Source organism: Blennius ocellaris (assembly GCF_963422515.1).
Source record: "Blennius ocellaris genome assembly, chromosome: 9".
Lineage (NCBI taxonomy): Eukaryota > Metazoa > Chordata > Actinopteri > Blenniiformes > Blenniidae > Blennius > Blennius ocellaris.
The window spans coordinates 26,621,174-26,648,915 of record NC_137658.1 but is presented as its reverse complement, the minus strand read 5'-3'; the positions used below and the strand labels follow the sequence as shown (position 1 = coordinate 26,648,915).

The following is a 27,742-nucleotide window of genomic DNA, read 5'->3' as shown; positions in this document are numbered from 1 at the left end:
GATAATGATGGGTTGATCTCAGGAAAGCGTCCCAACTAGAAAACCTGGAAAGCATGGAAGACAAAAAGGTCTTCCATTTTGTGCCATCTGGTAAGTTTTACAGGGGCGGTGTGGGGTGAGAAGGTCTCTGCTGGTGCAACCCGAGCCAACTGTGTCAACCACGTGGAGAAAGCTTCCGTACAGCGTACTGTACTCTCTCTCTCTCTCTCTCTCTCTGTGTGTGTGTGTGTGTGTGTGTGTGCGTACGCAGCTAGTTTTTCTCACAGCATGTGATCAGTTTTACAGATAAAATGTCCTTTTTCTTCTTTTAGTGTTTCTTTTGTCGCATGCCACTTAGAACTTCAGACATTTTTGACACTGAAATATGAGAAGGGTTCTTTCATTGCCATGCCAGCGATGAGAAGCAAAGCATATGGGTCAATATTTACAATGTGGCAATAACTGGTCAACGTGTCTGTCATTCAGAGTCTAATAACAGACCGACTGAACAACGTCCTTCATCTAGTTTGACCCACATGCAGCACAGATGTTACCTTAAGTTTTCCTTAGTTGAACACATCAGGAAAGTCGAGCACTATTTCAAAAGAGCTGTATTTACATTTTTACACTCTGTTTATAATAATTCTCAGTTTTAATGCCACTTACACAAATATAGCCATACATTAAATAAACCACAGAGGAAGGCGAAAAAACATATTTTTGCTTTATCAAATTGTGAATTTTAGCATTTAGCAGAAAACAATTTCAGTACTGAGAATGAGACCCAACTGTAGTGCAGACTGAGACCGAGTAGCTTCTGTTTGTTGCCTTTAATGGGTTAAAAAATCCAATTCAAGTTTTTCTCAGGTCAAGGCGTAAGAAGATTATCTCGCAGAAAAATGTCAAATGTCTTAATCCGGCAAACTCAAAGGATTTTCTACTCTTATGATGGTATTCTGAAGTTAAAGTTGATGATCATTTCTGTTGATTAATCATCTGGAGTCGTATTATGTTCATGTCATCCTAACGTTTTGTGGTTTTACCCTGATTCACCACAGAAAATATCAAGACATTTCTCTTGGAGGCTCTTCTGTCTCAAGAAGATTAGAGATATCGAGAGAGACAGAGAGAGAGAGAGAGAGAGAGAGAGAGAGAGAGAGAGAGAGAGAGAGAGAGAGAGAGAGAGAGAGAGGGAGAGAGAGAGAGAAAGAGAGGGAGAGAGAGAGAGAGAGAGAGAGGGGGAGAGAGAGAGAGAGAAAGAGAGGGAGAGAGAGAGGGAGAGAGTGAGAGGGAGAGGGAGAGAGAGAGAGGGAGAGGGAGAGGAGAGAGAGAGAGAGAGAGAGAGAGAGAGAGAGAGAGAGAGAGAGAGAGAGAGAGAGAGAGACAGAGAGAGAGAGAGAGAGAGAGAGGGAGCGGAAGAGCGAGAGAGAGAGAGAGAGAGAGAGAGAGAGAGAGAGAGAGAGAGAGAGAGAGAGAGAGAGAGATGCTTTGCAGAGTTGAAGTTTTATGTCTGAGTCCTGTTGGTCCGGTGCTCATATTCGCTGTACTGGATAAACAAATATTAGGTTCGCCTTATCGTTGGCCTTTGAGGTGTTGAAGTGGAATGAGCTGCGCTTCCTCCTTCCTGTTATTTGCTTTATAACGGAGCACATAAATGTTTACATTGTTGCCTACAGTGCACACACCGTTTATGGTTGAGCTGCGAGGAGGACCCGCCGTGGTTAAACTAAGTTTAAAATGAGTTGATACAATATCAGGCGAAAGAATAAGGGAACAAATAAAATAAAACAAAACAAAAAACAAGACAAGACAAGCTTGTATGGCCTCTTGATTTAACAGCCACTGTGTTCTTTCTGCCTGACCTTCAGCACAGCTTTGTGCTTGTTTCCAAAGACCCAACAAGAATTCCACTGTGTCCTCTTTCTCAAGGACTTCATCTGTTCACAGACTAGAGAGCAAGATGGAAGAAAATAAAAACACGAGCCAGGTGCTTTAAGTTTACACTTCTTTAATCCAGATAGATAAGCTAGGTACAGACACTAAATCATTCCCTTCTGGTTGTTTTGGATCTCAGGAAGAGAAGGACACAAAGCAAAACACTTTAAGTTTTCATGAGCTGCTGGCTGGTACCAGTTTGTGAGGTTCAACCTGAAGGAAAGGCGAAGTGCCACATACTGACGTCAATGCAGACACTGGTTAGGAGTAAAAATAAGAAGAGATCTGTCAAAAGAAATTACAGGGACAAAAACACATTTACATTTCTCTCATCCCAACTTGCACCACAGAACTGCTTAACTTTCTGCCCTCCTGCCACAAATGGGATTTAAACAAGAGGAAAACACCTTGAAGGTCAACAATTAAACTGGTGGATCGCCAGAGGGAACACAGAATGTAATGAAAACAAACAACACTGGCAAAATGAACTATCCTTGTTCAACAATTACTGATGGTTACAGACTGTAAAATAAAACTCACCTTGCCAACAGGTCTGGTTGATTGTACAACTCATCCATGGATGAGATTTCATAAATCTTTGGAGAAAATAAATCCTTTTACTATTATTTCTAATTGATATCTTATAAATTTCATATATACAGTATATGTATATATATATATATTTAGGTCAGTATCATATGGCTTTGTTTCTCGTGAAGAATGGTCACGAGGAGGCGGGTTTAGTAGAAATCTCACCAATCACTGATTAACACCAGACTGACATGGAATTAAACTAATCAGCAGTGATGACCAAATGAAGCTTCAATGAAGCTACATGAACCACGTTCTATATTTCCTGACTCCACCAGATGGCGCTCTTGGTTTGCAGATGGAGTCTGAAAGACTGGAAATGAAGTGTGTTTTCAAACATTTGTTAAACAGACAGTTCCATCTGGTGGCTTCAGAAAATAAAGACAGTGGTTCATGAAGCTTTATTGAAGCTTCATTTGGTCATCACTACTAATCAGCATCATTTCATGTGGAGACTTGGGGCGACTTTGAAATCGCCTCCAGCTCGCTGATTGGCTGAAAGTCTGTTCTGGTTTGTTCTGGTGTTTCTATTAGATGTTGAGATGAAGACAAGTGATTATTAACTGTCACATCTCTTCTAATTTACTGGTTTGAAAGAAGATGTTTGGCTGAAAATCTGCAGGTCAAGTTCAACTTTCTACAGTTTAGTTATTTTTGAATGCACACAAACTGAAATGTGTTTAGAATTGTGTAAACCTGTCCAGGTTTGTTAATGTATATAATATGGTCATATTTCTTTATGACTGAAAATTGAAGCGCTTAAAGAAAGAAGTTTATTTTGCACTTTGCTTTGAAAGATGAATTGATGTGTTGTTTGAAAATATACCTGATATACCTTTTGTTTTCCCTAAACTCAGACTAACCGTAATTTACAGTAAACCAGCCCCAAAACCCATTCATTTTCTAAAAGGGACTTAGGGACAAGCTTCTGCTTGTATTTGTTTACAAGTATGTTAATAAAAGAGTCTTAATAAGTGCTCTCTGTTCACTGGCTGTTTAAAAGAACAACAATGTTTTCTTCACTGAGAACTCTCTCAATTAAAAAAATAGGATTGTTGGAATGTGATTAATAAATGCACTGTATTTAAATGAAGTGATATTGGCTGAAATTGAATAATAATGAAGAGCCAACCAAAGAAATTTACCACCAGCCACCACTGCTTTCAATAAATTCTGTTTAAACTCTTAAATATTTCTCCAACCAGCTTCTAACAGTATATTTTCCTTACTCCGGCTACATGCATTAATCACCCATCAAGTTCTTACATTTTTGCTACACAATCATCATTTGGCCAAAGCCCAAAAAACCCAAACAGATCAAGGCAATGCCAAAACAATTTTTATACTACCGGTACTTCATAGTTGAGATTTATGTGTTATGATTGTTTTAAATCCATGTGTGTGTGTTATTTTATAGTGTTATTATAATGTAGCATATAAAAACTCGTCAAAAATGGACATCTACTGTTTCAACAGCATCATTTTTATTATTCAAATTCTGGAGAGAATTGGACAAAATAATTTGAAAATGTAGGTCATCTCAATGTAAATAAGGTTTTGTGCAGTGTACAAAATATATTTGTTGATACAAGTGTTTTGTAAAATGTATTTTATACATTTGTTAGATATAATAGAAGTTTTAGTTTTCAGTCAGCAGGTTGTTGACCACAAATTCTCCAGAAAGTGTGAATGCAAGGCTCCAAGGGTGAGACTATATGACTTTTTTCCCCTTACTCAGGCTACATGCACTTAAAAACAAACATTTCAGATAAAAACAAAAATCTCCCAGTTTCCGACCTTGCTGTTTTAACGGCATCGTCTCGTGGAGGTTGACTGCTGTGTGAAGCTCTGGAGCTCCAACGAGGTGCAAAACATGAATAATCATAACTAAGTATTGTTTTGGGTGCTAACGAGAAAGTTGGCTGATGTTCTGTCATTTTACTGGCTTATTGCAGCCACGGTTTTAAATCAAATCATTGGCCAAGGAAACTGGTGCAGAAAGATTTTTTTGTTTAGGAAGAAATAACGTGTCGCGTATATCATGATGTTCACTTTATTACTTTTGCCATAAAAATGGTAGACAACTCAGGGTGAAACTTCACAGCAAATAATCTAAACAAAATTCACACATCTAACGAACAAGCCCCAAAATGTCAATGTCACGGCAGCGTCGGGGCGATGGTCCGCCATGACCGAACCGTCTCCGAAGCAGTTCACCGGCAGGGTCAGAAAACAAGACTATTTTGAGAAGTGGTTTCAATGTCACGTTTGCTGTGCACCATGTGGAGCACCTCCAGTCTTGATTTACACTTGTGCTGCTGTAAATGCTAACAGATTGCACACTAAGCTGGGTAAAGCCAGCCTGGCTGCCGACAAGCATGAGCCATCTGCACCACGGAAAAGTATTCCGTCTGGTCCACTGTGATTTTAAGAGCTGGTTCTGATTCAACAGTGGCAGGAAGAGACAGGTCGATGATCTTCTCCTCAATGAGTACCACCTTATTATCCCTATTCTGTATGTCCTTACATCCTTTCTAGTGCTGGAAAGGTGAGAATATTTATAATAAACGTGATCTTGATGAGCCAGGACCTTAGCGAGCGCTGCTACGCTGCCTGAGCCGTGCGGCACCCTGTTGTCTGTGAAGTGGAGGAGGCCTGGGAATGTTCCGTCTAATCTGCTTTGAGATATCGCCTCGCTCTGGAGGCCCTGGAGCCAAACTCTGCCTCGGGCAACAGAAAACTCGCCTGTACAGCCGCAGCAGAGTCTCTCAGATACATGAGCGCCTGAGCAAACACCAGGCACAGCTGGCACAAGGTTTTTGTTGTAACTGAGAGCAAAGTGATGCCTTTTCAACTTCTAACCATGTGGTATTCTTATTATCCTCCTCAGTAATTCCATGAGTCACATTCTTTTATTAATAATCATCAGCATCAAATATACGTACATAAACGTAGCACAAAAAAGTCAGAAAATTTGAGTTTGGTAGGTCATATTTTTACACAAATGTGAATGAGTATCCACAGATCACACCAATGAAAAATTCAGCCCGTCAGCTTATTCTACGATTTTGAATTTGACTTGTTTGAATGTTTTATTGAAGACTAAATTGCATTTACATAATCATTTTTAACAAGTATGATAAACCCACATAAAGCCAAAACAGCCACTTGCACCTTTGTTTAAAGGAAAACTAGGTGGTTCCCCTGAAGAGATGGGTTAAACGTGGCGTGATTGTCCTCGAAGCACCACCTGACTGTAACGGAGCTCACGCTATAGGTGCTGCCAATCACACAACGAACATGAGCAGACGGGGGTGACACAAGGTTAAAGCAGGAGTCAACAGCAAACAAAAAACTATGTGGCAGTACTGGAGAAGAGTCATGCTCTGCTGCTCATCCAACAAATGAGGACATAAAGAGGATTTTCATTATTTAAAAAGCCATAGAGCTTTTTGTTTGTCATTCATGTACCTGAAGTAGTGAAACACAACAATTTGAGTGTGCGTGAACGTTACAATGGGGCTGTCTCCTAAACACTGGTTCTTATTGGAATTGTTGACGTAATCCATCACTGTAAGAACAACATGAAAGGTGTTTTTCTGAAGGCTTGTTTTTCTCATTTACGTTGTGAGAGCTGTTGACTGTGGTCTCAACATGGTCATCATATTCAGGGATCGCGAAATGCCAACATTTTTTACCAGACACTGGTCCAGTAATCCTGCAGTTTTTACTGGACTGAAGTAAGGTTAAATGAAAATATTTTTCTTATATGAGGCTGTAATAAACTCCTCTGTACAGTAAAGTATGAAATATATGAATGTATGTGTGTATTCTCTCAAAATGCAACTTGAGGTTAGTAGAAGGTGAGAAAAGGAAGCAGTACAAAGTATTTTTGTTCAATCAGGACAATGTGGGGGTCTGCGTGACGTCATCATCTCATAGTACACTAGTTATAGCTTTAAAATCTCACAATCCCTTTATTAATCCCTGGAGAAATTCTTTATGAACACATCACCAACAGAATGTTTCCAGCTCTAATGCAGCACAGATGATTGGGACTATTTTCAGGGAGTTTAGCGTGGAGCAGGATGCAGCTTCACAGAGGTGTGAATCTCCTGCTACAGTGGAGGAGCTGCTGTTCATTGTTTTGATGTCAGTGCTGTTCTCCTGGAGAGCTGGCGTTTTAAAACGGTGACGTCTGGTGGCAGAGCGCCACCTGCTGTACAACGGATTTGCAAACATCCACGTTGATGCCAAACAGCGACATGTTGTCATGAAAAGTTGGATAGCTGCAATGCTACTTCCCTAGCCTCCTCGATGGCTGCAAACTGTGGAATGGGTTTTCGTGACTCATTACTTTGAGACCCGCCTCCGTTTAGGAAATCCATCCCACATTTTGCAAAGCAGCGGAAATTCAGACATGAGACCGGTTGTAAGAGGATACTAACTGGACCAAGGGCATTTTTATCCGTAATGTCCGACTGTCCGAAGTATTTTGCGATCACTGCATACTCCCATGTGCTGGATAAACAAACTGTGTCCAAACCTCAATGAAAACACAAATCTCTCTGTTTGCACTGGACTTGTGATTCATTCAAGTTGAATCCTTTTATTTTCTGCTCAGTGTCCAGACACTGGAAGGCCAGGTTGGATCACTTAGTGATAGAAGATGAGTAGATATGATAAGCGTGTGAAGTGCTTATCAGCATGTTGGTGCTTAACGCTCCAGATAACTACTTGATGAAGAGGAAGCAAACTTAAAGATATAACAATTAGTATTTTGATTTCAACAGTCCGATTACAACCAGCATGGAATTATACACAACTGTTCATTATCAAATTACCAGTGTTGCTTGCCGCCACAGGAGGAAGCTGTTTTTCAGCAAAAACATCTTTTTAATAAAAACACTAAAGATTAGCTGCGCAACACGCAACAAAACTCAGTAAGCATGTTTCTGGTACACAAGGTGATGCATTTACCAGCTAATTATCACACACACAAAAAGAACACATTTTTTTTTAGGATTAAATCTATTGTCATTACACATGCACAAGTACAGAGCAGTAAAAAGTCGTTTGGCATCCAATCCAGATGTGAAATGTAAGAGACATTGGTATATACCGAGAATGCATGATCATATATCTCTATATGTATGCACAGAAAAAAGAACTATAGTTTTACCATGGATGACCATTGATTTACATCTTATGTGGTTAAGTATGAAAATAGACAACATTCACAGAAGTATATATGCATCATATATGTGTAGAGGTCAGGTCAGCAGGAGGAGGAGTTCAGATTAAGAATAGTTGTGGTGGAGTGGGGTCGGCAGCGATTGGAGCTTAAAAAGGAGACTGCAATGGGGAAAAAAGCTCCTAAAGGCCGATTCATACTCCATAAGAACAAGAAGGAAGTTCGGCACTCCAGGGTCGACGTCATTTCCTTCATCCAGCTCCTTCTGGCCCAAGACATTTGTTTCAACTGTGCCAACCGTCCTGGTCGAACTGTGTAGGAGCCGCAATGCCATGTGCTGCACATGTCTGTTCCAGCTCGCTAATGACTATCAATCATATTTTAATCATCTTTGGCTTGTAACATCGCTACTGTGTGAGCCCCGCAGCTTGTTAAAATGTCGGCAGGTGGCTGACGTGATGCACCTGAACGCATCACTCAAAGCTGTCAGCTCCTGCAGGTAAAACCAGACCAACATTGTGGCTCCGAAAAAAACCTCTCTTTTATTACTGAGACAGTTCAGAGAAATGCATTTCTAAAAGCACTGGAAGTGAGAAATAAACTGCCGTTGAAAAGCTAAAACGCTGCTTCATAGAGGTGTGGCTGCTGTGAGGGGGCGTGGCCAACCGCGAGGGGGCGTGGCCTGCGAGTTTGACCGCTTCACCTTGGCGTATGAAGGCACGTTTTCTACAGTGGAGTCTTTCTCCAGTGGAGTCTTTCTACAGTGGAGTCTTTCTCCAGTGGAGTCTTTCTCCAGTGGAGTCTTTCTACAGTGGAGTCTTTCTACAGTGGTGTCTTTCTACAGTGGAGTCGTTCTCCAGTGGAGTCTTTCTACAGTGGAGTCTTTCTCCAGTGGAGTCTTTCTACAGTGGAGTCTTTCTCCAGTGGAGTCTTTCTCCAGCTCTGGCTGGTTCTGACCACCTGCTGTAGAACCTTGTGTTCTGCCACAATGGAGTCTAGGTAGCAGATTGTGACACCGCTGGTCAGGAGGCTCTCTGTCGCACAGTGGGAGGAGTTCAGGAGTATGACTGAGGACAGACGGTGCGTCGGTCAGTTGTTGGACGTAGAAAGAGAGTCTGACACGTGGAACCCAGGAAATTTGAATGTGGAGATGCAGTCCGCAGCCATCACATTGATGTGGGCTGGACTGCCTCTCGCCTCTCCTTCCTAAAATCCTTGATTAGCTCCTACGTCCTGGTGGAGCAGGTTATTGTCTTCGCACCAAGCAGCCAGATGATGCACCTCCTCCCTGCAGTCTGTCTCATCGGTGTTGCTGATGAAGCTGATCGTTGTATCAGCTGCATTTTATGATTTGTAGCTAATTGCTCATCAGAGGTAACAAATCCTTCATTAACAGATTTACATGCATATCAAACTGCAAATTAAAGGTATACAATTGTTTTAATAACTGATAAACAACAGCAGGAACAGCATTGTATTTATCTCAGGAAGTTGAAGCCAAAAAGTGGAGAAAATGAATTTAAAATGAGGGGATATTGTGCAACGCTGTCTTAATCTGACAATGTGAGATTTTGCTGTTGATGGCTTGACTTTGCCATAATCTTTTTTGTAATGACTTGATGAATTTATATTGCACTTGTCATGTTGTATTTGTCAAGTACTCCTTGTGGGGCACCCATGTTCAAATCCTGACTATAGATGGAAAAGCATTCAGTGTGAAAACGTAACGTGGACAGTTTAAGTTGCAATGGCTCGCTGTTAACTCTTTAAAAAGGAGCAGAATAGATCCTCACGAGTCTCTTCATATAAGTACGAATTGATGAATAGCTACGTTCACTTGACAATAAACCATATTTCTTCTTCTACCCTGCAGAGGCTCCATCGGCCGGGAGGTCCCAGAATGGCTATGTGTTTCAAGAGATGGGTGCGTAGCTCCAGCAACACACAACAACCTTTCCTTTCCTCGGTTGAGATCTGCTCTTTTATGAACTTGATATGCACGATTCTGCTCAACATTACTCAGGGTTTCCTTCTTTCAGAATGCTGAAGATAACACGCATCTAAATGTGTTGCATCAGTTATTTATGCAAATGTCAAAGCTTCTCTGGCTGCTCACTGATGACCCATTTCACATTCTGGTGGGCACAGCCTGTCCCGTCGCTGTGTGCTGAGAGCTTAATTAATGGGTAAATAATGAGGCAGATGATCTCTAAGTCAATGACGGGTGGAGGGAATAATCATAGCTCAAAGCTTTGCACATGAAGGGTTAAGGTTAACTATCTAATTCTGAGGCAGTTTCTTTCTTCCTCCATAAAACCCGCAATCGAGAAGCCAAATTTATCTTCCATACAATGAAGGAATTTACGAGGGGCTGCTGTTGTTATATTGCTGCATGTCTGGTTTAAGGTTTTTTTTTATTAGCTCTCTCTCTCTCTCTCTGTCTCTCTCTGTCTCTCTCTCTCACTCTCTCTCTCTCTCTCTCTCTCTCTCTCTCTCTCTCTCTCTCTCTCTCGCTCTCTCTCTCTCTCTCTCTGCTCTCTCTCTCTCTCTCTCTCTCTCTCTCTCTCTCTCTCTCTCTCTGTGTGCTTGTCAACAGATGGCAAAATGGTAGGAGGGGTAAAATAAATGGTCCCTTACCTCAGATGAGCTTAAAGCGGCCAGTGTTGCATCTTAACCTTGAGACGAGGAATCAATGTTTTGACTCATTGTGACTTATCATAATAAAGCAACCACAATAAAGTTCATTATTACCTCTCTTGTTTTATCACTCAATTGTAAACTGAATTTATTGTGACACAAAAACTCCAAATTTGCATGTAATGTATAAGAACCTTAGAATTTCAGTGGCTGTGCCCATTTACTTTTCCAGAGCTCAAGGAGGAGCAGGAGGACTTTGGTCCAGATAAACCCGATACAAACAAAGATAACATCTACGATACCGATATCCAGATCAGTGCTTCAGGTATGCACGGGAAACGTTCATTTTCATGTATGTGCTGTATCTTGTGCTGTATCGTGACAAAGTCCTTCTTCAAGTAACTTGGAACAGAAGCTAGGTTTCAAGGTGTGCTAATACATTGAGTTTGTGTCAACCATCAGGAATCCAAGCACCTTTACAGGGCTGAAAAATAAAGCAGATTTAACAGGGAAAATGTTTAGTTTTTTTTGCAGTGTCTCTTGACAATAAATCTAAATTTACCATTGGAAAGCTTTAGTATCAGCATCTTGGGTACATGTGATAAAAGAATAAACATGCATGTTCCATGCAAGAGGAACTTTCCAATGATATCAGATTTACTGCCAATCAGCAACGTTACAACAAGTAATTAATCTAAGTTTTCTGTGTCGCAGATCCTGGAGGACCAGGATTTGGACTTTTAAACACAACACGCAAAGTAAGATTCACTGTTATTCTCCAGTGCATTGACATTAATACTGCAAAGTCTCAGCATTATGCAGTTTCTTTCAGATTTTCACCTCTGAATATATGGCCCACATGTCAGTTCAGTTTAAAAGCTCCACTGCAGCTCCAGATGCACACTAAAATCACCATATTAATTGAAACTAAAAGAGAAGTGCACTTTATCTGTAGCATCTGCAGGGAGCTGGGAAGAAGTACAGCAATGGGGTTTATTTGCTTTAAGAGATGCATGCTCAGCAAAAAGAAGCTCATTAAGATATTACCAATTTGCACCAATCAATTCCTGAAGTGCCCTTTGCTTTCGTGCTCCCCAGTATGTGAAGCCCATGAACTTCCAGGAGGAGGTGCGTGCTCACAGAGACCTGGATGGCTTCCTGGCCGAGGCAAGCATCTTATTGGACGAGAGAGCCGCGACTCTCGACGAAGTCCTGAGGCGGATGCTGGCTGGCGTGGTGGAGGACGGCCATGAGAGCTGTGATGTGGACGAGGTCATGAACTCACTGTTCACAGACACACAAGGGAAGGACACTGATGGTGAGTGACTCCTCACAAAGTATACTAGACTATTCATGTAGGGCTTGACAGAGCTATTATTTTTGTCGCTTCACTCTTTTCCAGTTCATCTTCTGTCAGAAACCATTCAGGGTGTGACGGCTTCTTCCACTGGCATTCACTACCAGCAGTCCTGGCTTTGTATTCTGTGAGTTTGTCTTCATTAGTGAAACTGTTTGGACTCCTTTGGGTTTCCAAATGATATCTCTGTCTGACGAACTAAACTGTGGAACCTCCTTCAAAGGCCCCTTCATTTCATTTTGACTGCAACAAAGGAAACACATGAAAAATATTTCCGATGAAAAACTAATTTTGTGCTTTGAACGTCAGAATCCAATTTACACCTGCCAATATGGAGCGCTGTGCAATCCATCTTTCATACGCCGCTGACTCAGAATAGGACTTTTCGTATAATTTAGCACCAATGTGAGGACCCTGCAAAGACGTCACGTTTGCATCGCCCGCCTCGAGAGGCCTCAGAATTGGGGGGTGAACTGCTGCGAGGCTCGCTACGTCATCCTCATCCTCGCTCCACCCAGAACGGTAAGAGCACATTTTCTGGTCGTTGCTGCAAAACGCATCACATCCTCATATCTGATGGCTACAATTAAGAGCACATTTCATTGTTGCACTATATCAAATGACTGGTTAACATTTCAAGTTACTTGTGTGACATTTCAGTTCGGATGAGTCCACACACACTTTAAATGTTGGTCTCGAGGCTGAAAGTTCCCTCTTTGCCTGAATAATTTAATTCCACTAAAGCTGGAGCAGACATTCATTTGTCTCACCTTCATGTGGTGTTGTCGTAGCGAGCACAGCTTTGTGCCTGAATTAAGGGGCTTTTCAGTTTCCATATTCTCCCTGTGCATGCATGGTTGGTTTCCTTCAATGCAAAAACATGCTTTTTTTTTTGTTCAAATTAACAGTGACTATAAAGTATACACTCATTTCCACCCCACTGTGTGTGTTGGCTGTGTAATGAACTGTACTGAGCCCAGAGTCAGATGAGCTCAGCTCCACGTAGAGCCTCATTTTTTACAGTCACCTAAAGCTCAGACACCATCGTTTACATCGTTTCTGGATCCACAATTAATGAGAAAAAGGCTTGTTGACACCAATTTGATATCAAGTTATCAATACTTATTTCTTTATTTTATCTTGTTTTTTTTAAATGTTTGTTCAACGTTCCAAAAACAATTGTTCATTCTCTGAGCTTTTCATTACAGCAAGTATGAAAAATGCTCATAATTAAGTGGACAATTTCCAATGTTAATATTTTCTGAAATTAGGGAACTCCATTATTCAGAAAAATAATGTCAGCTCAGTATGGATATTGTTAATTTTGGAATTATTTCCAGCTGGGCAAATTAACACTGAATGTAATGTTGAACGGATTTTAAGCCTTTCTTTCCACTTTCTGATGATGTTTTTGCAGAAAAGCACCAAGTCGGCCATTGAACTGGGTAGAACATTTGCTACGATCTTCGCCGACATCTCCTTCAGACAGAAGCTTCTGGAGACAAAGAGCCAGGAGGAGTTCATACAGGAGTTGATCCAACAGCGCCAGCAGCTCTCTGCGGTCGGCGACAAGCCAGTGGAAGAAGAGGTGGAGGATTCAGATCCGCGTAAAGGCCGACCTCCCCAGGTGTGAATTCAAACTGACAGCGACACGTTGCCTTTGGGCTGCAGAGACTTAATGGTTCTGGGGTTTGTTTGTTTTTTGCAGCGAGTTAATTGAAATTATGAATGAACTTTAGACAAGACTGGGTAAAATATAGACTCTGTAAGTACCAACCTAGAAAAGCAATATATTTACCAAACAAAGCATTCAGACTTGTAGAAACATTTACATTCTCTGTCAAATGTTTTCTCCTTATGTGGAGGCCACCGTTGTGTTTTACCACCAGGTCCGAGCAGATGAAGACAAGGGCCAGTAAAGTAAAGAAGCCAAATGATTTGCGGATCTGTTTCCATGCTCTGCTAGCAGGGCCCGAGGAACGAGAGGCAGCTGGGCAACAGACAAAACAAGGCTGCCAAGTCTTCCATGGAGCTGGCAGCAGAATGTTTGCCAGCTCCGTGTGATGATAAACGACTTAATTATGTCCACTTTTTAAATTGAGAGGTAGTGTTTGCTTCCCAGCCGGGGGTCGGAGGAGAAGGAACACCTAAATATAGCTGATTTAACAAAGCATGCATGTGCACAGGTCGTAAAAGATTGAACTTCACAGCGAGTTGTGGTTCCACCTGATGTTCTGCACACGAGAGCATATACCTGCAGGTTTGATGCTTCCAAATGGACCTTGTGTTTAATATATATTTCATAGACTTGTAGGAATGAAAAGCAAATGATAGAAGACTAAAAGAATGTTGATCACAACATATTTTCGATGATATTTGAAAGCAGCTGTAACGTTTCCAGACCCGTACTGGCACCCTCAATAAGTGTTGTGTGTTTAGAACAAAGCGGGCGTTGATGTTGAGGAGCTCAGACGCAGGCCGAGGATAAACACCACGCTGTTCTTCTGTGATCGACTCGTCCTTCAACTCATTGCGGTCGATCCTCGGCATCTCCATAATATTTTGCAGAGAAAAGCTTTTCACATGGTCCTAGCTGAAGTTTACCAGCACCAGACTGTAATGATTATTCCTTCACGTTACCCAGCAGCTCCTCAGTCCTGACTTCCTCTCTGCCTTGTTCTTCACAGTGGACTGATTTCTTCAAAGTGGGTAAAGGCATTTATAATGACCTTCGCCGCAGACTGCCTCTCTACCCTTCAGACTTCACCGATGGTACAAACAACACCTTGTAAATATCTCCTTGGTGGAAGTGCTGCCATTTTAGCTGTTTATATCTTTAATGAGCCTTTGACTCATCCATCAAGGTATAACTGGGAAGGACCGCTGTCTGCTGAAGTACACCACCACCGCCATTTTCCTCTACATTGCCATTCTCTTGCCTGCAATAGCCTTTGGCTCCCTGAATGATGAAAGCACGAGAGGAGAAATCGGTATGGACATTGTTCTCTTGATCGACACCAGTGATCCTCAAAGTTTGAAGCAGCAGGAGTTTTTGGAAAATAAATTGTGATAAGGACAAATAATTGGAGGGGAGCACTTTTACTACCTGAACTAAAACAGAACCACTGATCTGAACACAGTTTTCACATGCAGATGTGTTTCTAACTGTTTTTATTTTGTGTTGATTTGGTTCACAGACGTCCAGAAAACCATTGTTGGTCAGAGCATCGGAGGCGTGATCTATGCTTTATTTGCAGGTTCACCGCTCGTCATTCCCCTGACCACTGCACCTCTGGCTCTCTTCATTAGCGGTGTGTATCGTGTCTGGTGGTTTAAACAATTATCCAAACCACTATCTATAACTTTTTATTGGAATGCAGCATGAGGATTTTCATGTTTATCGTCACTTTTTATGTCATCAGAAGATGATGTGTGTGATTTCACACATACCTGATGTTTACTGTGGCTCTCTGCACTACTAATACTTTAATGGATTGTTTCTTCTACAGTATGAACATTTTAACTGTAATTAAAGCTTCAAGCAGGGTTGAACGGGTCCTCGCACACCCACGCACGTCGGAAAGTGTTGCATGTCGAGGTTTTGTGCACGTCTCCCCACTTCCTGTTACAGCAGGTGGCGTTATGCGCAATGTAAACATCTCACGGCTGTGATGAGATGTGGACTCTCATGCACGTGTAAAGTTTCAGTCAGAAAGGAGCTTGTATGTGTCACTTCCTGTTTCCAGCAGGTGGCGCTATGCCCAATGGTTTTGTCTGTTAACAGTGATCAGATGTAGATACTTGTGTCGTGTATGCTAAGTAGCAGGGATGCTAAAATTAGCCCATACGTTAATTAGCCTGGATGCTCATATTAGCACATATGCTAATTAGTGTGTATCCTAATTAGGGGAGATGCTAACATCAGCCTGTATGCTAAATAGCGCAAATGCTAATGTTAGCCCATATGCTAATTCGCCTATGTGCTAATTAGCGTGAATGATGGGAATTGTTGTATAGCTATGACCTGATGAGTGTGCAAAGTTTCACAGAACATTACACATGTTAAGGCCCTCAAAAACACATTTGTTTTGGGGGAATAATAATAATAATAATAATAATAATAATAATAATAATAATAATAATAATAATAATATGTGCATTTCGGTTATAATGATTATAAAGCCAACCTTTATTCTATAAACATTAAAAAAATCATTCATGGAAACTGAGAAACAAGAAACTTTTCCTGGATTTCAGATTAATACAGTGTTCGTAATGCTAATAAGTTTCACAGAGTATATATTACTCAATATAACACATTTTTCATGCAGCTTGATGAAGTGAGATGCTCATTTTTAGATAGCGTCAAATGAAGACAGCCAGCTTTGAATATAAAACCTGCCACTGGCAAGAACTGACTCACAGAAACCTGTGACTGCTCTTTGAGTTACTGTCTCTGTATAATCTTTTCATTTTTGTGTTATTCAATATATTATCATTCAAAATGACCCACATCTGAGAACACATACACAACACCTCCTGCTGTGTGGTTCACTTCCACTGCTCTCCATCGCTCACCCTCATCATTCTCAGAAGGTGTTAACAGCAGAGATAAATGTTGTTGTTTGCAATGAGTTGCTACTCGATACTCAAAAGAAACATAAATGAGAATCGGTTTGAAATTCATTGTGTGACATTTGGGAAAATAAATTCATCTCACTCTCATAACTGCTTCACCAACAGATCCAACTCACAAGGATCAAAAGTCACACATAAATAAATGTGTAAATTATCAGAGGCTAGGAAACTTGTTAATTATATATTTAATACAAGGTCAGATGGACTGGTCCTGATTAACAGGCCTGCTACTGTCATGTCTGGTCTTGGAGCGGTTGAGTTTGTTGTTTGTTGAGTTTATTTACAATAACATACAATATCATAATATGTTTATTCATAAAGCTCTTTCACAAAACCATGGTTGAATACAAAGTGCTGTACATTAGACAAAATAGGAGCTTCTACTACAATATACAACTAAAATGGGAATAAAAAAGACTAAAACAGAAACCCAAAAACCATATGAACAAAAGCACAAATTTAAACAAATAAAATCAGGTCAATGAATCATGTTGGGTCAAAAGATGTGTTTAAAAAGTGGACAAGTAAGAGGCCTGTCTGATGTATAACAGCGGAATTGTGTGTATAATTCACAGTTATCAGAGGCATCTGTGATGACTACGACCTTGACTTCGATGCTTTCTACGCTTGCATTGGTTTGTGGAACAGTCTCTTCCTCATCCTCGGAGGCTTATTCAACGTCAGCCTGCTGATGAAACTCTTCAAACGGTGAGTACACAATGAAACTCATAAGCATTTATGACCGCATCGTATGTAAAACCCCAACTAGTAATATATGTGGCTGAACCCTCACCGTATGGCGGCGTGTTGAGAGTGAACTCACTGATAAGAAAAGGCACATCTGTCATGACTTCCTCTTTCCAGCCTCGATGATTCATTTTGTTGAGTGTACTCTCCCGCTATCTGAGCCAGCGTTTTGTCACCGTGGTGTCTGTGAAATCACAAACGCTCACATGGTGCTTCTTTTCATTCCCCAGTTCAACAGAGGAAGTCATTGCACTGTTCATCTCCATCGCGTTTGTCGTGGACGCCATGAAAAGCATTGTCAAACGTGAGTAAAGGCAAGGTCAGGCTACATTAAACATGCAGGTAAAGGGAGCGAAGCCCAGGAAATGCATAAAGGAGCATTTGAGGAGAAAAGCAAGGTTCTGATGAGTATATTTTGTTTGCTTTTCCCATTACTGTATATTGGTCGGTGAACGACTCTGTATAGCTTTCACAGTCTCACGCTGTAGTAGTTTCCAACAAAGTGTGAACTACTTATATAGCAGCTTGTGTTTACGATGTCAAACTCCTAAAACGTGTTATTTAGCCTCACTCCTCTTTTTCTTCCCAGTTTTTGAGGAATACTACCATGGCCCCATCCTGGCGACCACAAACAGCACGGTGGTGCTTCAACAGATTAATGACATTCTGCAGAAGGAGAACAACCTGACTGCGAACGCGCCCGGGCATTATAATGAGACAGCGTCGCTCTCACGACACGCTGAAGGGCACGGGTCCATCATCCTGCCGGAGACGTTGGTGTTATGCTCCAGAGAAAGGCCCATCCTCTGTCTGCTGCTCATGCTGGGGACTTTGTGGCTGGGTTACGCCCTCTATCTCATCAAGAGGAGGTATTTATATGCTCACTAATTGCTTCACATTTACAAAACCCAGTGAACAGAGTTAAGTCATCGATATAAATGATACATGCGGTAAGCCTTGTTGATACTTGGACCAGAGTGAAGAAGTATAAATACCCCATTAAAATCAGAGTTGTTTGAAAAACATAAAATATTATATGCAAACCCTATTATTGTCTGTCAGAGGGTCAATCATTACAAACAAATGCTGAGCAGTCAAACATCATTAAAAAAACAAGATAGCCGAAAGAGTCCAAACAAAACAAACGCATCAGGGGAAAGACACATAAAATGTTGCATCAAGCATGCTGAATAGTGTTGACGGGACACGGCGGTGCAGCAATAAAAAAAAGAAAATTCTTTAGTTTGAATATTTTAGCCAGTGTAAACATTGCAACGCTTCAATAAAGATGTGCGCATGCAGAGGCAAAGTATTTATGAAAACCGCCAGAGGAGGAATCCATAAAAGATGGAGGGAAGAAAACAGACTGTGGATGGGCTTTGTGTATTTAAAAAATAAATAACAGCCAAGTGAGACCAATTCTAGATTGATCACTTTACAAAATAAGCAAAAACTAATTATAACTGTCAGGTGAATTTTGGGAAGTAAAAAAGGGACTATTTTCCTTTAAAAATGACGGTAAGGACTGGGAAAGGTAAATGATCTTGAATACCATACTGGCACACAATCCCCAAAGGATTGAGTTACTGCACAATTATACTGACACTCCAAAGAGAAATTTTATTCCACAACATTAATCCGGCAGCTCTGCTCTTCGGAATTTCTCATTATAAACCTTTATGACCTTATAAAATAGAGTAGCTTTATTATTCAGTCAATTAAAGAACCCAAAGGTATATTCAACGATGGCTTCGCTTTCTGTCACTTCAGGATTCATATTCATGTTTGAATATTAGACATATGTTTTTTTTGTTTCTCTTTCCAAACTTAGAATCAGTCGAGATTCGGTCTCGACAGTGGAATAGAATTATTGTAATGCAAACAAGTAATACTAAAATTGTACTGTTAAATTATAACTATACATATTTGATTGCTGCTCTCAAATGGCATGTATACCTGAAACTGTTGCTTTGGTGACTGTGTGTGTGTGTGTGTGTGTGTGTGTGTGTGTGTGTGTGTGTGTGTGTGTGTGTGTGTGTGTGTGTGTGTGTGTGTGTGTGTGTGTGTGTGTGTGTGTGTGTTTCACTATTTCTAATTTGCCACACAATAAATACGATAGCTGGTAGACCGTGCCTAAAAGTTGTATGAGTGGGAATAAAAGAAATACTTCCCGTGAGTGACACAGAAGGTTAAAAAATAGAAAAGTAAAAAAATCACATTCAATAAATTTCACCCTTCAGTTAATTTAATACACAAGCCGGTCGAATGTGACTTTGCTGTCATGTATTTCCATGGCTGACTCATGGGATGTCATTGTTCCATCCTTCCAGTGGCAACCTTTCAGGTCTTGACATGAATGGTTTCACAAAGTAAAACAGTAGCTACAGTAAATATTGCTGTAACAGTACAAGTGGAATTTATTCCAGGAGAGTTGCAAAAGGTTAAGATGTGTGTTGCCTTTTCTTCCCACAGCCCGTATCTGAACAGCAGAATCAGAGAGGTGGTGTCTGACTGTGCTTTGCCTATCTCCGTGTTGATATTCTCCTTCATAGGCTCCTACCTTTTCCTTGACATAAAGCGTGAGTACCGATCTTTGAAATGAAAGAACCCTTGAGATTCAACGTCACAGCCTTGGCACCTTCCACTCATAAATCCTCTGGTTGAATAAGAACAAAACAGAAAAGTATTTTCTGGCAGTGAGCTTTTAAACCAGGCTGGGTTTTGAGACGTGACAGAGCCACAATTTAAATGTTTCTTGCAAAACAAAAGTTAAAAGCACATAAAGAGTAGTTTTCATACTTCTGGTGTTCATTGACAGATTGATCTTTTTTGAACTGTGCGTAATGTGTTTTCTATCTTCGTTCAGTTCCTGTGTTCAGTGTCCATGACGGTCCGGTCTTCAAGTACCCGTCATTCGAGAAGCTCTCAGGAATGACCACGCTGGGCGCCGTCGGGCTGGGGTTTCTCCTCGCGTTGCTCATCTTTATCGATCAGAACATCGTCATCTCACTCACTCATGTGCCTGAACACAAGTAAGATCCAGATTTCATGTGCGAATCCCAAACCATGACATAAAATAAAAGAGATGTTGTGCAGTGTCAGCAATAACTCATCATGGTGACTGTTGGGGCTTGGTTACTATTATGAAGCAAGAACATGGTCATAATTACGGTACAACATTTTATTCAGGGACTAAACAGGCGAATTCTGGTGTAATTGAACATGTGGATCTCCTTTCACTTTCAGCTGAGTGTGCTGTAACTGAGAAGCATGAACTTTAAGAGCACTGCTGTCCTTTATCTCAGCCGTTGCTTATCTCCTTCTTCTCTGTGTAATTAGCTCTTAACTGATCCAGAAATGTGTTGTTCTTATATGATAACATCCAAATTATAGAGCAGCTTCCTCCAACTAAAGGGTGGAACTTCAGGAGAACATCATGCGTACAAAAGTTTGTTAGATGTCATATAAAAGGTCAGCTAAAGTATCACTACATATTGTGCACACCTCCATGTAAATGTTTTTAATGAGCAATCGCTACTATTACCTATTTTCTGTAAATTGCAAATGACTAATCTTTATATAATTAATGATTTTTAATCACAAGCTCTTGTTCGGTGTACATAGGCGACAAGGTTATATCGCATGTCGGTATTCATTTTTTATGGCAAGTAGTTGCAGCAGGAGGTCAAGAAGAGGAGCAGGAATACCGGCGCTCCTTGACTGACAAACCACGTGACGGCTTGTGCGTGTGAATGTGAATGTCTGTACCAGGTTGCTAAAAGGCACCGCGTTCCACTGGGACTTAATGCTGACTGGCTTCATCAACATCCTCATGTCCTGCCTGGGGTTGCCATGGATGCACGCCGCCTTCCCACATTCCTCCCTGCATGCCCGTCAACTCGCCAAAGTGGAGCAGCACGTGGAGAACGGACACCTCTACACCACGTCAGTGATACCCGTTCAATTCACACTCTCAACATTTTCTTTGTTGTGGCGCAGAGTGTACTGTGATAAAAAATATTTGACAGAAACCATACAATTACTTTAGAAAATCACTACAATCTTAAAATAAAACCAATCTTAATGGTAACTTCTGGTGCAAAATACCGTTTAATACCAAAAGCTTGCGTCTGTGCTGCCACTATTGTCCACTATTGGTAAAAAAGCTGTTGATGGCCAGTTTTCACCCACGGGCTTAATGTTTGACACTCATGGTATAGTATAGTGTGGTATGGTATGGTATGGTATGGTATGGTATGGTATGGTATAGTGTGGTATGGTGTGGTGTGGTGTGGTGTGGTGTGGTGTGGTGTGGTATGTATGGTATGGTGTGGTGTGGTGTGGTGTGGTGTGGTGTGGTGTGGTGTGGTGTGGTATAGTATGGTATGGTATGGTATGGTATGGTGTGGTGTGGTGTGGTGTGGTGTGGTGTGGTGTGGTATGTATGGTATGGTATGGTATGGTATGGTATAGCATAGTATGGTATAGTATAGTATGGTATGGTATGGTATGGTGTGGTGTGGTATGGTGTGGTGTGGTGTGGTGTGGTGTGGTGTGGTATGTATGGTATGGTATGGTATGGTATGGTATAGCATAGTATGGTATAGTATAGTATGGTATGGTATGGTATGGTGTGGTGTGGTGTGGTATAGTATAGTATGGTATAGTATAGTATGGTATAGTATAGTATGGTATGGTATGGTATGGTATGGTATGGTATGGTGTGGTGTGGTGTGGTGTGGTGTGGTGTGGTGTGGTGTGGTGTGGTGTGGTGTGGTATGTATGGTATGGTATGGTATGGTATGGTATAGCATAGTATGGTATAGTATAGTATGGTATGGTATGGTATGGTGTGGTGTGGTGTGGTATAGTATAGTATGGTATAGTATAGTATGGTATAGTATAGTATGGTATGGTATGGTATGGTATGGTATAGTATAGTATAGTATAGTATAGTATAGTATATTATATTATATTATAGTATATTAAAGACAACAGTGGCAGCAATGTGAAGCAATAGTCTTAGAATATTTCAGAAAATCGTTGTCTAATGCTTTTGCAGGATTTTTTTGACAAACAAGAAATGAGCAAAACTCTGAAAAAATATGTCTGCATTTTATCAGCTTAAGTTTTAGCTTCATTCTCATTATGCGGGACCTTCATTAGCAGAGGCCATTTGCACAGTTGTCAAAGAATATTAAATGTTCACTGATCCTCAGTATAATTAAATGAATGGTTTGTTGTTGTTTTTTTCTTTCTCTGTCCTCTGTGATGAAATAGCATCGTCAGCGTGAGGGAAACACGCCTGACCTCGCTGGCTGCCTACATCCTGATCGGCCTGTCCACGTTCATGCTGCCCCTCCCCCTGCAGTGGATCCCCAAGCCGGTCCTCTATGGCCTCTTCCTCTACATCGCAGCCACGTCACTGGACGGGAACCAGATGGTGGACCGCATGGCCCTGCTGCTGAAGGAACAGGTGAGCAGGAAGGACAGACACACGCCGTCTGGCTGGATTGTTTGCTAATTGGCCATTTCCTGACCAGCTTTGACAGGCAGTGTACTGAGGTTTATTCAGTGTATTCAGTATATTCTGAGTTTCTTGTTTGAGCTGGAAAGTAAAGACTTTATGTTTTCTATTTGAAGACAAATTGTCTCTATATTATCACACAAACCATTTGCATGAAAAGTCAGGAATCGTCATTCAAACTTGTGTAATCAAAACAATAGAAATGTTTTAGATGTTGAGCCTGTTTTATGACATCTTGTATGTAGATAAAAGTGATGCATCTAAAAGTAAGAAATTAATAGAAAGAAATAGAAAGTAATAGGAATTGGGGAACATTTGGGAGTTGTTCCTGTTGTGGCAGAAAAGCATGAGGAAATTGTTTGATTTAGATTGCCAGCAAAGTCAGCAACCTTGTGCACCGTTTCATCTGATTGCTTCCTCCTCCAGTTTAAATGAGCTCCAACGAAGGGCGTAGTACAACGAGTTATTTCTTTCGACACGATGTGTTCTCACAATAATATACTCTCACTTCTCCTTTCAGACGTCATATCCTCCCACCCATTACATCCGCCGTGTGCCTCAGAGGAAGATTCACTACTTCACCGCTCTGCAGATGACCCAGCTGATCATCCTCTGCGCGATCGGCATGTATCCTTTGCCCTACATGAAGATGGTGTTCCCCCTGCTGATGATCCTGCTGGTCCCAATCAGGTGAGATCACCCAGTCCAGCAGGAGGAAGGGTCAGGCTATTGAGACCTGCACGCATTTATAGTTCAAAACATGCTTAGTGTGGAAGGCCATTGAGGTTCCTATCAAGGCAACGTTAAAGAAACTCTGTATACGCGGTAGCTTTAGGTCACATCTAAACGACGAGAAAAACAATCTTTTTTCTCCCCAACCTTCTCCAAAAAACCTCCGTTCACACCTCACTGTGAACCCGGCTCAACACGAGCCTTCAGGGCATGTAGTACACGTGCCAGGCCTTTAGGGGCGCTGTGACTCTGTGAATATAGAGCACATAGAACATTGGAAGTAGATTCCTGCTCATAAACCTCATAAGTCTAGTTCTATAGGTCTATGTCCTATATGACATCACGAACCGCGGTGGGGGACGAGGGGGGCGATTGCCTCATCTTTTTTCCACAGATGAACGTGTTTGACGGCACGAGCCGGGGTTTTAGAATTTCCCCACTCTGGGACCCGTGTTTAAAAAAAAAACCTGTTTTCACACTTCTGAAACTGCCTCATGTGGATGATAGGCCAGAAACATGTGGTTTAGGTGAACCAGGGTTCTGGTGTGGACGGACCCTTAGTCTTCTTTGAAAGAGAAAATATTCCTTGTTGCCTTGAGTTGAAAGAGGCCTGATGTGGAATAGGGAACAGAGCAGTAGCGGTGGGTTCAACATCAAGGTGTCGTCTTTGTGAGAAGTACTGTCGGTGAACACATTCTGCCCTCTGGACCTCTGCACAACAACCAGCCAAGAAGCAGAGAAACTAACCAACTAACTAACAAACTCAGATGGTTAATGAAGAGACTCAACATTCACACCCAATATACATAACTGGCAAGACTTAAATCTTATTTTGTTCCCTTCAAAAAGACATTTACCAGCCACTTGAACTGCTCTTCAGAAAGACACCACAAGCATTGTATAATTCTGTAATGAGATGATTTAAACTATAAGACAAAAAGGAGTGCACTTTATTAATCCCCTTGGGGAAATTACTTCTCTGTGTTTAGCCCTTATCTTATCGTATTTAAACTTAACTATACATGCAAGGAGCAGTGGGCTGCCACAGTCTGCTTCTCTCACCTCGAGCCCACCTCTGCTCCAAACACAGTTTTAATGTAAAGCCTCTGTTTTACTGAGAGCCAGGAAGACAGGTAGACAAAAACTGTAACACTGTGCATTAAATTCAACAACAGCAACAAGCACGATCATGTAATTTGAACAACTGGAAGATGTTGAAACAGAAAAGCTAAATTGCTTCAGTTCCCCCTTTTAATGAAAGTGTTTCACTTCTTTTTTTGCAGTCTGGTTTGTAGTCTGAATATTTTAACTGGCTGTGTAGGTGCTAAACTTTGGTGCAGCTGCACAAAACTTATTTTGAATATCTTTTATTTATTTCTTGAAATAAGCACGAGCATTGTGTGTTTTTTATTTCAGGACCAGCCTGCTCCCCAGACTGATCGACGCCAAGTATCTGGACACCATGGACGCACAGCACATGTAGAACACCAGAGTTTGGTGAAGTGAGGATTCATTTTCACTGGCTGGAAGGGAACACAATGAGTGAATCAAATGCTTTTGGACTTCAACATCAATTTCACCTCTGTCTGTGAACTGGAAGGCCATTTATAGAGTTTTCATCAACCTTCTACAAATTTACCATACATGTTGCTTTCCGTTATGTGTAACATTCCAACAAGGTCATTGTATATTCTTGTATAACCTTTCAAAGAAGGTTTTCACATATGCATATGTGTACATTAAAGGTGAAGAAATTAATAAAAAATACATGTCAGAGCAATATTAAAATTTCCGTTGAATTTAGGCATCTTTTCGAGGAGACACACAACATGTACAGTGTCTTTTATAAAATGTAACTGATGTTTGGTGTTAGTTAAATCAGGAAGTGAATGAAATAAAGCCCTTTAGAGGAGATGGATGAGACTTTTTCATTATTTGAACAATGCATTGATTTGAGCTCCCAAATTAGAAGTTAACAGCCACCGATACTTGAGCTGAGTGAGACTGCATACAGTCTCCATCCACACAAAACCTTCCAGGAGCATTGACAGTTGGGCAGCTCTGAATTTTAAATCCCTCCAACAGATGGCAGTAGAGGTATATCTGAGGATGGTCTGAGCTCAGGCTGGAGAAAAGATGTGTCCCCAGCAGTTTTTCACAGAAAAAAATGAGCCAGATTCCTATCAGCCTGTAAAGGAAACTTGGATAATAAAGTTGAGATTGAACAGATATGACTCATGAACAGTTTTCCCAAAAGTCATCACCTTATGGTGTTTTGTCACGCAATTTTCTTTTATTTGCTTCCTGCAAAGCCACATTTATCAGCCAATGAATCGCTTGACTAACTTTGGATGCAGCCTGCTGTCTTCACTGTTTTTAAAGCTGCTATTCTTCCATCGATGCATCAACAGCCACTTTTTGCTTTGTTACCTCGGCATGTTTTAACTGGCGGCTTGAATAAGCATCTATGTGCAAGTGTGGTTCTACCGACAAACATGAATAATTGTGCCCCATTAAACCAATAATCAGGAGGGAGGATTGGGCTCTCTGCAGGTGCTCCCAGGTGTTCAAAGTGAATTGCTCACTGACCAGGATAGACGCAATGGATGGAAGTGCAGCACCGAATACAGAAATATAGAAATCTGTCTTCATATGCTTACACGAGATCAGCAAAAGGCGAAAGTGAAGCATCAAGGTCAAATGGACACTGACAGCCTTCCTCTCTGGCCCTGGAGTACAGGTCGGCCACTGCGCTGAGCCCAGTTTAACCATCCAGCCAATCACACGGCTCCACTGAGATTGGTTCTCTGCAGGGATTTGAATCCCACCAGTGAGGAAGGTAGAAAAGAGACAAGGACAGAGATGATGCAACTGTCACCACACTTATATTTTCACCTCTGGGTTATTACAGAAATGCTGTCAGATAATTTGCCATCACAAAAGGCTGAATGATTAAACACCCCCACCCCCGCCCCGCTCCACCACCACTTAGACTCCTGTCTGAGATTTGCAGTGAATATTTTTATATTTTGCTCTATCCAGAGCCGAGCTTCTCCGTTAGTTGTGTCTTCCTCCACATGTCCAGTTCCCTGTCCTGACCTGCCGTCTGTGTGATCTTGATGCTCGGGAAGCTGCAGAAGCTACAGAGAGAAGGTGTGACACAGCCAAAAGGTGGAGTATCCACCTGACCGGGGTTCACCTACTGTAACGATTATTTACCTGCATGCAAAAACAGGAGGGGAGCAATTCTATGAGCTTTGCAGTAATGAAACGTTGCACTAATCGGAGAAGAAAATGCAAGTCACCTGTGTCTTTTTGTTTTGCATACATTAAATAACTGTAACCTGATTGTCGAGTATCGTTCATCTAAGTAATTAGAACCCACTGTGACAGTTACAGTGCAGCAAAGCAGAATAAATTGAATGAGTTGAATGTAACATACGGAACTACAGATGTTTCTGGTTGATCATGTGGTATCTGATAGGTGCGTGCCATACCACAGCTATACATCACCGCTAAACAGAGTGCATGGCACCATTAAGCACATTCACCCATTCTCACACCAAAAAGCTGTCCTGCAAGGTGCCCGACCAGGGGATCCAACCACCAGCTTGGGACTGGAAGCTGACCTGCATTAGAAAGGGGAAGGACAAAAAGAGGCTCGTGGTTAAATTGTGTGCGTTTGGATTGATGACAAAGCAACGGAACACATTTCACGCTCATCACACTCTACAGCCTCATTTAAAATAGAACTATAATTCTTTTTTCCCCCAAGTGTTAAACAATGAATTATTCTGCATCCTGACTCCAATCTAAACTCTTCTCGAGTGGAGAGGCGCATGTGTGTGTCCTCTGATCGCTGGCCGTCACGGCACATAACCGAGCCAAACGACAACACAAACAACTTTCACACAGACGCACATTAGTGCAGATATTTTCACACCTCCTCCATTCACAGCTCTGCTTTTTATTTTCATTATGCGCACACTCAGTTCTCGCACCTTCACTTAAATCGAGTGACGGGAGCAAACATTGAGACAATATAGGCTGTATGACAAGATTCACACCGGCGAAAATCAGAACGACTCAAGAGACAGAAGTGAAGCGTACAAGCGGCTGCATACAACCCCCGAGTGGTTTGCATTACTAACAAGTTTGTTGAGGGCCGGCGCGCATGCCACGATGGATTGAGGTCCATTGTGGAGAGAGGACCGGTGCTTCGTTAGAGGCACTGGGGCTGTGGGCGTGTGTGGAGCCTGTAGATAAGCAGAGAGGATTGGGATTTTTGCTGGAAAAGTCCAGCTCGTACTGTTGACAGAAAGTCTGGGCTGCTTGATGTGCAGAGTCAGTGTTGAAACAATGGATATAGAGACACACAGCTGTGCACAGACTTCAACAAAACCTG

The 27,742-nt window shown here is 41.5% G+C and overlaps 1 protein-coding gene across 1 annotated transcript in view; it reads left to right on the top strand.

Annotated features, from left to right (window-relative positions):
* The window catches only part of LOC308134163 (solute carrier family 4 member 11-like), a gene marked incomplete at its 5' end in the record, with an annotated part of 35,259 nt that extends 10,111 nt beyond the window's left edge, over nt 1–25,148 (top strand). The window contains 18 exons of the mRNA XM_080501794.1: nt 10,569–10,661; nt 11,051–11,094; nt 11,435–11,654; nt 11,739–11,820; nt 12,092–12,215; nt 13,111–13,320; nt 14,381–14,465; nt 14,558–14,683; nt 14,891–15,004; nt 16,907–17,039; nt 17,309–17,382; nt 17,668–17,947; nt 19,551–19,657; nt 19,945–20,110; nt 20,850–21,023; nt 22,359–22,554; nt 23,126–23,295; nt 24,754–25,148. Of these exons, the coding sequence (XP_080357920.1) occupies nt 10,569–10,661; nt 11,051–11,094; nt 11,435–11,654; nt 11,739–11,820; nt 12,092–12,215; nt 13,111–13,320; nt 14,381–14,465; nt 14,558–14,683; nt 14,891–15,004; nt 16,907–17,039; nt 17,309–17,382; nt 17,668–17,947; nt 19,551–19,657; nt 19,945–20,110; nt 20,850–21,023; nt 22,359–22,554; nt 23,126–23,295; nt 24,754–24,820 (2,465 nt within the window). The 3' untranslated portion in view covers nt 24,821–25,148. The remainder of the gene's footprint in view (nt 1–10,568; nt 10,662–11,050; nt 11,095–11,434; nt 11,655–11,738; nt 11,821–12,091; nt 12,216–13,110; nt 13,321–14,380; nt 14,466–14,557; nt 14,684–14,890; nt 15,005–16,906; nt 17,040–17,308; nt 17,383–17,667; nt 17,948–19,550; nt 19,658–19,944; nt 20,111–20,849; nt 21,024–22,358; nt 22,555–23,125; nt 23,296–24,753) is intronic.
* Between the last annotated feature and the right edge of the window lie 2,594 nt (nt 25,149–27,742).